This window comes from Buceros rhinoceros, unplaced genomic scaffold (assembly GCF_000710305.1).
Source record: "Buceros rhinoceros silvestris isolate BGI_N320 unplaced genomic scaffold, ASM71030v1 scaffold883, whole genome shotgun sequence".
Taxonomy (NCBI): Eukaryota; Metazoa; Chordata; class Aves; order Bucerotiformes; family Bucerotidae; genus Buceros; species Buceros rhinoceros.
The window spans coordinates 102641-113027 of record NW_010401612.1 but is presented as its reverse complement, the minus strand read 5'-3'; the positions used below and the strand labels follow the sequence as shown (position 1 = coordinate 113027).

At 48.5% G+C, this 10387-nt stretch overlaps 1 protein-coding gene across 1 annotated transcript in view; it reads left to right on the top strand.

The window, feature by feature from the left end:
* The window catches only part of CSMD2 (CUB and Sushi multiple domains 2), a gene marked incomplete at its 5' end in the record, with an annotated part of 130994 nt that overhangs the window by 56522 nt on the left and 64085 nt on the right, over nucleotides 1–10387 (top strand). The window contains 6 exons of the mRNA XM_010132318.1: nucleotides 1828–2022; nucleotides 2967–3083; nucleotides 5193–5306; nucleotides 5439–5534; nucleotides 7512–7715; nucleotides 8268–8392. Of these exons, the coding sequence (XP_010130620.1) occupies nucleotides 1828–2022; nucleotides 2967–3083; nucleotides 5193–5306; nucleotides 5439–5534; nucleotides 7512–7715; nucleotides 8268–8392 (851 nt within the window). The remainder of the gene's footprint in view (nucleotides 1–1827; nucleotides 2023–2966; nucleotides 3084–5192; nucleotides 5307–5438; nucleotides 5535–7511; nucleotides 7716–8267; nucleotides 8393–10387) is intronic.

The window sequence follows — 10387 nt, the reverse complement described above, 5'->3', positions numbered from 1 at the left end:
TTTTTTTTTTTTTTTTTTTTTTTTAGCAGTTGACAGAGTGACTTGAGTGCTGAATGTCATGGTTTTTCAAAGCAAGAGCAGAGGCTGAGATCAAGCACATGGCTGAGACATCTGACAGCCGGGGGAGGCAGATTGACAGGTTGAAGCCACATCAGCTTGTTAGTTGAAAGGCAGTGAGACTATTCAGAATAACCGGAGAGGCACAGGATGGTCAGAAGGGAGCCGCTGGGTGCAGCTTTTCTAAGAAAGCGTCTAAAAGTGAATATTAGAAATTCAGAGAAATAAAGGCTTGTGGAGTAAAAAAAACATTTGGAAAGGAGCTGGAGCATTTCCACTTGCAAAAGGCTGGTGTGCTACGGGGCCAAGCGACTGCAGGGCTCACCTTCAGTACTCCGGCTGCCTGATGCCCAGAAGTGATTCGTCACTCTGTGGGCTGCAGTGACCGGTCTGCACGGGAGGGTCCCACGGACTCGCAGGGGTGGTGAAGACTCACTTTGCCAGCTACAGCTGATGTCTCCCTATCACAGGGATAAATGAGGAGGAATGTGTTCATCTGAGCAGAGCAGAGCGCCAAGCGCAGTGACGGAAACAGGCAGTTTCGTCCTGGTATCTTACTCAACACAATCAGATTTCTCTTTCATGTCCAGCTGGTGTCTCAGCAGGACCCCCCCGTCAGATCACACACAGAAAATGTGGGGGTAAAAATAGGTCTGTGAGGAGCATTGAGGGTTGACCAGTCTGTGGCCCCCAAATTAGGGAACTGGTGTTCTAGGAAAAAACAGTGGCCTCTCATCCTTTTGCGCCCTGTTTACCTGGATTGCTGCTAGAGGTGCAGCTGTTGTGTAAAGGGAACCGTACAGCTAATCCTATTTTTCACTGCAAACAAAGAAACAAAAGCACGATCTGGGGGCTTTACTATTTTTCTGTTTCTCCCTCCACTCCTTCCCCAAATACTAAAAGCCTGTGATTTAATGCTTAACCACATTATAATTGTTCACAGACCCAGTGCTCTCAGAAAAGCCCTCATCTTTAATGAGCAATTTCCAAATGACAAAAGAGCAGGATTAATCAAAGCCTCTAATTATATTTCATGCAGAAAAAAAGATGAAAAAAAAAGAAAAAAGCCCTCAGAAGAAGAAGGAAAGAAATATCCAAGTCCTGACAGCTCTCTAGTCTTTACTGGAATTTTCATATGTAAATGAAGTTTTTAACTCTGCAGGGCATAGTGAACAGAGAGAAAAATGTCTTCATTTTGTCTAACTGCTTGTAATCATTTTGCTGTAATTGCAGCCATGCTGCACATCTGGAGAGTCAACCAGCTCGCACATGGCACTGTGTATTGCTGTGGTGAGTGAGAGCAGACAGCTCTTAGACAGAGGAGTGAGAGGTGCCAGGGAGATAATGTGAGCAGATGCAGCACATCTGAAAGGTGGTGCGTGATCAGTCTGTGTGGGTATGCCCAGGTCTGCACAGTTCCCTGCAGCCTGTGTCCTGCCCGACCAAGGACAGCAAGTGTCGGTAGTGAAACCAAAGCTGTGTCTTGTTGATGGGATTTTTGGTAAATCTGCGTGAGAGCTGAAGCCTCCCTTCTTCCAGTATAGGTGTGCTGGAACTGAGCTTCAGGGAGTAGTCTAGACCAGAACCTGACCCATGGAATTTCCCAGGTTCAACAGCATGAGACAGGGCTTGAAATCTGACCTCTGCAAATGGTTCTAGTCTTTGTGATATAGTTGAGATTCCTAGAGGAGAAAAGTCCAAAAAGCATGTCCTTGACCAAAATTTTAGAGTGACTTGATCAGATCAGATCTTGGCAATTTTCACTTGCAGAAAATCCCCGGGAGTCATGCTTCGACCCTGGATCAATTAAGAATGGCACACGCGTGGGCACAGACCTGAAGCTGGGATCTACGATTACCTACTACTGCGATGGAGGGTATGACATTGAGGGGGTCTCCACGCTGACGTGCATAATGGGAGGGGATGGAAAACCCACCTGGAACAAACCTCGACCAACCTGTACAGGTACGACCCAAGGGGAACGGGTGAGCAGAGAATGATCTGCCCATCGCCACGTCCCTCAGCAGATCAACCTGAGGAAAAGCTCCATGTTAGTTTTGCACAGAGCTGCTTGCAAGGGGTAGGGAGGGGGTTTCTCAGGGTTCCATAAGGTTTTCTATTTTTTCATACTCAGAGGGCAGGAAGAGCTGATTTAAATGAGGTTTCTGAACCTTCTTTTGAGAGAGACAGAAAACTGGACACAACAAATTATCTGCGTGAGAAATCCTGTGTCCCTCGTGTGGGGCACAGTTCAGGAAGCCGCTTAAACATCTGCTTACCCGATCCCCACTAACCAAAGCCCTTGCACGTGTCCTGTCCTGAGCAGAGCCAGAGGTTATGGAGAAAACAGAAGGCAATCTTTTCCTTAAGAAGTCTGGGGTTATTCTGTTTTTTCTGGCTTAATGAGGAAACAGTTTAAATGATGGAGTTTGCAGTCGAATCTTCTTAATCCAAAAAGAGAGTCAGGAGCTAGCTGTCAGTCAGTGGTGATGGCAGAATGAGACCTCGGGCTGGGGAGGACGCTGTTCCCGTTGGAGCTGTGCTCCTGACGCTGAGGAAGGGTGAAAAAAGACAGGCATCATTCTGAGAGGTGCTGAGATTTACGGGGGCGGGGGAGCAGAGAGAGAGGTAGATCACACATGAGTCTCAGCACTGTATGCAGCATCCCTCAGCCTTGCTGTGGTCTTGATAATTCCGTGTGAAGCAGGCATGAACTCAGGTTAGGATAACCCTTATTTGTCATAGTAAGAACTTGCAGTGAGAGCTGTTACACCTGAAGCGCAGAATCGATCATGGCTGGGGGCAGCTCGCGGGCACTGGGATGGATCTCAAAGCAGTGGGAGAAGACCTAATGTTTCAAGGCAGGCTTCGGCGAGGGCACACTCAGTGACCTTCGCTTCCTCTTGCAGCACCCTGTGGCGGTCAGTACACGGGATCGGATGGTGTCATCCTCTCTCCAAACTACCCCCAGAACTACACCAGTGGACAAGTCTGCTTGTATTTCATCGTCGTGCCGAAGGACTACGGTATTGGTTTTGGACGTGTTTTGAAAATCCATCCTACTGTCTGTGCAACTTTCTCATTTGGGGTTTTTGGATTGAACAAAGCAGTGGAATAAGTCCATTTGTAATAAAGGAGATTGGAAAATAGTAAGTGGCACTCTTGGATGGTACTTACACTCTGTTGTAGTCATCGTGACTACAGGATGATGGGAATTTCCTGAATTTCAAAATCTACTGGAAATGAGGTGGCAAAAAAACCCCCTAATGGAAACCACCATCTTGAGATTCCCCTTCCAGTTCATGCACCAGTAACGCAGAGGTGAAAAAACAGCAAAAAGGAATTCCTGGTGATTAATGCTAGCAGCAGCCTTGGGGGCCTCTGAGAGTACAAAGTGTGTTTACTATAAAGACATGCTAACTGTGATGCTAAATAGTCTGTGAGCACAAAACATGTCGTTTTGTGGACATACAGTTATGGGACTTATGACTAATATGTATTTTTAAATAACAAGTTAATTTTAAAACCAGATCCAAACAAAAGCCAGATCCCTTTGAATGGAGCATCATTATTTTTATAGGCTGCAGTGCTGCTTAGTTTTGGTCAGAGCTGGAATACCAGAGTGATCGATGTTGTAGACCCTGGAGGCTGCCAGCCAGGTACCGGTACTGGTTAACAGTTCTCTTGTTTGAAGGGAATTTAAGGTTCTTAAAGAGCACTTGTGCTGACAGCTCTGGCAGGAGAAGGTCTCTCAATTCTGTTATTTGATGCTGCTTCTCAGTGCATGGTATTGATCTCGTCAATCCCCCCGGTCTTCTCAGCTCTTTGTGATTTCCTTTGCTAAGATACTGAGGGTGAAACAAGGATACCGTGTGCAGGCATCAGTCCGGAGCTCCTGTCACTCGAGCTGCCCTTCTGCCTGCGTGCATGTGGATTCCCTCTGAGTTCCTGGATCTGCCTGATGGCATGCTACACTCTTACACCCCTTAACCTGTTTTCCTACAGCTGATCTCAATATTGTCTTGAGGATCACAGTAACCAGAGGACTAGGCAGTCCTGGTGTGCAAGGCTGACGTTTGCCTGCAGTAGGATGGCAGCGCTACCTTTCTGTAGCGTCATTAAAAAACAACAGGAGCACCACTGGTAGTGAATGGTGCGCATTTCCCAGCCCCTGCCCCTCTCGATTCTGTGTGCAGCAGGCATCGGGGGCTGGCTGCTATCGCCACTTTTTCAGTGTTCCCAACATCAAAGCTGTGCTGGGAACCTGAATGTGCAGGAAACAAATGTCATAGCTGGGTGAATGATGAATTTCACAGTGAGAGACCTCTCAGCTTGTGAAACTGCAACTGGACACTTAGAACTTGAAAATGCAAAGCTAAGAGAGGAGACAAAGGGAAGGAAAAAAATCTTCGAAGTGCGGGTTTTAGCACTGTTACTACATCCTGAAAAATAAAGATAAATAACTGAAGTCTCTTTGCTGTAGCTAAAAAAGATGCTCTGATCCCCTCATTGTTATTTTGTCCCTTTCATGAGCTCTGCCTGCTCCTGCGCACATTTTCGCTGCGCGCAGTAAGGCCCAGAGCGCTGCACAGCTCCCTCGTTAGCAGCCTCTGTAGACAGGCTTAGGTCTGAGTGTTAATCAAACGGTGGGCATCCTCTCCCGCAGCAGCCATCCTCCTGACCAGAGAGGTTCGATCTAGAAATTAAGTCCTTCAGGACAGGGATTGTTAGTTTGCTCAGGTTTTGTACAATGCCGAACCCCATGGGAGCCCACTGCCTGACAGAGGTTCGATACAAACAATAAATAATAATTACCCGTTGATGAAATGATACACCTCGTGTTACGTAGGCAGGCAAATGGGTGATTCACAGAAGAATCCCGTTTGGCCAATGAATCAGTGTTAAAGGCTCCTGGCAAGTGAACGCGGGGGAGGCTGGTTGCTGCTGCTGTTATGCTACTTTGTGATAAATAAAGGGCTCCCGTCTTCCTGGGCTGTCAGTCAGTCCCACTTCATCTTTGCCAAGCTCCTGAAACACAAGCAGCTGAAGCGCCTGGGCTGCGGGCCCTGGCTGCGCAGGGACAGCAGTGCGGCTCCTCCCGCTGCCGCCCCAACCGGTGCTCCCTCTCTCGGCAGTGGTCTTTGGGCAGTTCGCCTTCTTCCAGACTGCGCTCAACGACGTCGTCGAAGTCCACGACGGCCCCAACCAACACTCGCGGCTCCTCAGCTCCCTCTCAGGCTCTCATACAGGTAAGTGTCCCTGTTGCTGCTGGGCACAGCAAGCTGAAAGCACAGCCTGCCGTTCCACACCTGGGCAACCCCTTTGAGTGGCTAATGCCATAACCACTGTTTCTCCTGGTTTATCTCCTTCTCCTCATGTAGGTGAATCATTACCATTAGCTACCACCAACCAGATTCTCATCAGATTTAGTTCCAAGGGACAATCTACAGCCAAAGGTTTCCATTTCGTCTACCAAGGTGAGTGCAGTTGTCTTATGGAGATCTCCTCAGGTTGGTCCCAAGATTGTGGTCAAAAATACAGCCATGTCTTGAAGTGTCCCGAAGTGCTTTTGGTGTCTGTGGGTCGTCACACGCTTTCCGGCTGAACAGGAAATATCAGAGGAGATGCCGATTATTTTGGTAGGGTGAACTTGCAGGGCTATCTGGCTCCCATCGGTACTTTGTATTCAGACCTTCCATTTTCACTCAGCCTCAACCCTTGCGCATTCCCAGGATTAGTATCAGAAGAATCTCATTGAATCATGCCCTGAGTACACGGCGAGTTCTTGAGATTTATACCCAGGCAATTCTCCCCACTGGCGTTTTAGCACATTTCTCGGTGTAAGCAGCTGAACGCTTGTCTGGCAGCTCTGTAAAATCCTTCCTCTGCGTGTCATAGGCTTAGGTCTCCTGCTGTCAAACTTTCACCCCTTGATCCTTTCAGTAACAGCTTGTAATTGCATTGGGTGAGTCCCACTTAGAGATTTTAGAGTAGTAAATAGAAAGTGATGCACAGAATACTGGGAAAACAGAAGGGCTTTCTCACCCATATGCTTTGTATAGTTATCTGTGGTTCAGCTGAGCTTTTACGTGCGCATTAGTGTAAAGCGGAGACAGACAGCAGGGCAACCCATGCCTTCTCCTGGGGCAAAGAGAAGCATGGTTTGGATTTTATAGTATCCAGAGATCTATGCTCTTGAATTTCTGCCTAAATATTGTAAATCAACTGTAGTTCTGATAGTCATCTTTCAAGATTTTCGGCAAAGTAAAGGTTTTGGTGAAATCAGGAAGGATATCCTCCTCCCTCCTGCATGCTAATGACGAGCTGTGCACTCTTCAGCGATTACTGCAGGGAAAGCAAGAGTAAAAGAAAGAGCGAGCCCTGGTTTCGATCTGCCCAGCCAGGCTCTAATGGTGTTTACTCTCGTTTTTACACCAGCGAGGAGTTCTCTCTCACAAAGCCTCCCCCATCCAGGGATGCACAAGAATGACAGGTTGCCCTGAGATGGAGGAGTCAGAAGCCTGACAGGGTCCGTTGAAAGCACACTCCTTTCTGCACGCCCCGCCCCCCCCATTCTGCCCCCCAGACCACTGACACGCTGCAGACTTCAGCCTCTTGCTGGCTGTCTTGCATGATGCTTTGAACAGTGGGTTTGACATTCATCTCTCTGGATCAAATTATAATCAAACAATAGAGCTAATGTGCTCATCATCTCTGCATTTTTCCCCTGCCGGCAGCTCAGGCATTAAACACTAACAAATTGTAAAGCAACTCAGAGAAAAATATGAATCGATTTCTTTCTCGGCAGTAGACATTTCTTTGCCTCATTTTTTCCCCTCACTTATCTGTCAGACTCTCCGTTTCTTTCTTTGACTGTTGTTTCCAGGGCTGAACAGGAGCGCAGGCAATTTCAGCAGCTCGCAGCACAGCACCACAGATTAAACTCCCCTGTTCTTTCTTTTACCTTTTTCATCATGAAGAATGTGATTTAAAATTGTTGTCCTTCATAGTAAGGAGGCCGAGCAAGCCGAGAAACCTGAAGGGTCTTCCTCTGATGGTCCAGCGTGAGGTGGCAAACCAGCTTTTTGGAAAGTCCGTGCTGGGTGCCTTGCTTTTCCCCTCCAGAAAGGACCTTTCGGATGTGATGGTAGGTTTGCTGAAGGCAAACAGCCCCATCTTGGAAAGCGAGCACGCTCTGGTGATGTTGTAGCTGCTTTTGTGTCAAGTATCACTTGAATTGACGGAAGTTTGAGTGAAATAATTCTTCTTCTTCTCAATGGTCATGTTTGGATTCAGCCTTTAGGCTAGATATGATCGGATTCCAGCGTGGTTTGTAACAGCTCTTTAATCTGGCACTTCATATTTCCAAAGTTGTTGCTCTAACCATTTTTTTGTTCTCTTTTTGCTTCGCAATGGCACGTTCACCTGCTGCTTTCTCCTCTCCGCAACGCAAGCGGTCCCTCGGACCAGTGCCACCCAGTGCAGCTCGGTCCCAGAGCCCCGCTACGGCCGCCGGCTGGGCAGCGACTTCGCAGTGGGCGCGGTGGTGCGGTTCGAATGCAGCGCTGGCTACGCGCTGCAGGGCTCCCGCAGCATCGAGTGCCTCACCATGCCCGGGGCACTGGCCCAGTGGAACGTGTCCGTCCCCACCTGTGTGGGTGAGTTTGTGTTTGGGGGCAGAAAAGACAAAACAGTTACACAGTTTTTGCTAGAGAAATAAATTATGTCCTTTGGGATGGTTCAAACAAATAAACAAACTAACAAACCAATGAATAACAACCAAAATACAAACAAAACAAGCAAACCCTGTTTTATTCCTCCCACATACCAAAGCCAAACCTGCCTGTGAACAAGGGCAGTTAACTCCAGGTGCCGGGGAAGGGACCTTTTGATCCAGAACTTGCCGTGAGATCTGGGACAGCATCTAGAATAGATGGGATCTGTCTGAAAGCTGCTTTTGCTTGAAGAGTGCAGAACCAGCAGTCTTGTGGGCTGGTGTAGCCCGTGTCCCCTGCACCTAAGAACTGTGCTGCTTGTGTCAGAAGTTGCTTGAGAGAGTTACTGAAAAGAGGATTATTCATACAAATCTTATCCTTAAATCATGAGCCAGTTCTACTGGCTTTTTTGTTTGTGGGCAGGTGTTTTGAAGAGAATGTTTTAAGCACAAAGCCAAGTCCTTCCACATTCAAGCAGTACTTTGCTTGTTTCAGTGCCATGTGGTGGAAATCTGACTGAGCGCAAAGGAACCATCCTGTCCCCCGGCTTCCCTGAGCCTTACCTGAACAGCCTCAACTGCGTGTGGAAGATAACAGTCCCTGAAGGAGCCGGGATACAGGTACGGTGCGAGCAGTTGCTGTGGTCTGGAGAGGAGAATGCACAGTATCTGGGGCTTGTAGAGGCCACGTCTTAGGAAGATGCTGCTCCTCACAGCAAAGAGATGGGTTGAGATGTAATTCCCCAGAATCAGACATTGATTTATGCTCTGACTGCCAAAAGCGGGTGATATTTCAATGGATTTTTGCCTCCTGGAGACACTCTCCATGGGAAATCAACTGGAGCCATGTGGCTGTTCTGGTGTAACAAAATAATTGTGGTATTGTGGGCACGTATCTTTGTACTGGCTAATTATGCAATGTTGAAAGCAGTGTAAGCTATACCAGGGAAGCGGCGCTTGCTCGGAGAGCCCGCCTGGTTCTGTTATGCCAGCGGAGCTGCAGCAGCTTGATGATACAATTACAGCTTTGCTGTTCATTGTCTTCAGGTAAACGAGCTCTCTCTTCAGGTCTTTTTATGGTCCTTATCATTCCTCTGCAGAAACAGTCCTGCAAGCCAGAGGATGTTGAGAATTAAGCCCAACATCAGAGACCAAACCTTAGATAAAGTTCCCGTTCAGCACCGTGTGCCTCATCCTCACGTCACACCGCATGTTACGCTGAGAACAGTTGACACGCAGGAGATGGAGTCTTTCCCAGGTTCATTCATTCCACAGGCCCCATTATCAGAGGGTTCATTTCTTCTTCACACCACTTTGTCTATGAGGGTTTTGTTCATTAAGTGCATTTATTTCTCTATCACGAATTGAGCTAATTGATTTGTAGGTGGGTTCCTGCCTCTCTGCAGCACTTGGAGCTGCTGGCACACAGCAGTTGGGTTTCTCTCCACGGTTCCATTGAATCATGAGCTCTGCCATGCTGGATTTCAGTTCTCCTCTCCCAGGCGAGGCTCTGCCTGGTGCTGCCATCCTAACTCAGAACCAAACCCTGACTCTGGGGCTGGGATGGACAGAGTTGGTGGGGAGCAGCACTGGAACCTTCAGGGCAAAACAGCACAAGCATGGAGTAGTATTTTGTGCAGTCTGCCAGGCTTGTGCTTTGCCCAGTCCAGCAAGTTCTGCTCTCCTCTGTGGTTTTGAAGGCATTTAAAATGGCATTTTCAGAAGCCTCAGAGGTCACCATCGATACTTCCCCATCCATCTGAAATTTTAGTTGTTGTCAAAACCCCAAACGGCTGGAGCATCTATTTAGCTCAGGCAAATGTCTGAAGAGTTGAGGCAGTTTGCAAGTTGCTGGGAACTCCTGGGATCAGGAGGTGATAATTCCCTTAATTTTTAAAGCGGTGTAAATTGCTGGCTGTATTCTGCACTGCCGCTTCCCAGCCCACGGAGCTCTTTTTACACGTCTGCTGAGCGCAGAGGGAAGCAGGTAGTGCAGCGGGCTGTTAAAAGCCTGTCTTTATCCCTGAGTACTTGTTTCTCATCTCTTTGGTTGTGCAAATGCAATGCACTCGTGTAAACCTGTGGCAAAGTGTTTAAGGGTTTCCTTTTTTTTAGTGTATCCTTGACTGAGCTCTAACCGAGCCGAAGTTCACTTTCTAGGTCTGGAGTGGGAGGGTTTTGGTGAAGGGCTGGACCACGGTCCTTCAGTGTGACACCTTCACTGGTGCTCAGCAAGAGTCCGCGTGGACCCGCACCAGAGCTGGGGGCTCCGCTTCCAGCTCTGCTGGGCTGTGGGGGGATGTGACCCTGTAGTGTGACAAGGGACGCCCTGCCCTTAGGCATGGCCGGCTGCAGGATGACATCGTCCCTTGATGTCAAACCAGATCACATCAACTTCTGACACTGGGACTTCCAGAGTGGGGGAGCTCTGTGGGGGAATTGCCGTGGTGAAAGGTACTGGCCCACAGGGAGTGGAACAGCCCCAGCAGAGCCCAGTGCAGGAGCTGTGGGTTGGGGACAGCCCAGAGGCAGGGTGACGGCCACGGAGCTGGAGCCACCGTACACCTGCACAGCGGCTGTGTCACCTGCCCCCCTCACGTCGGCTCCACCTCCCCG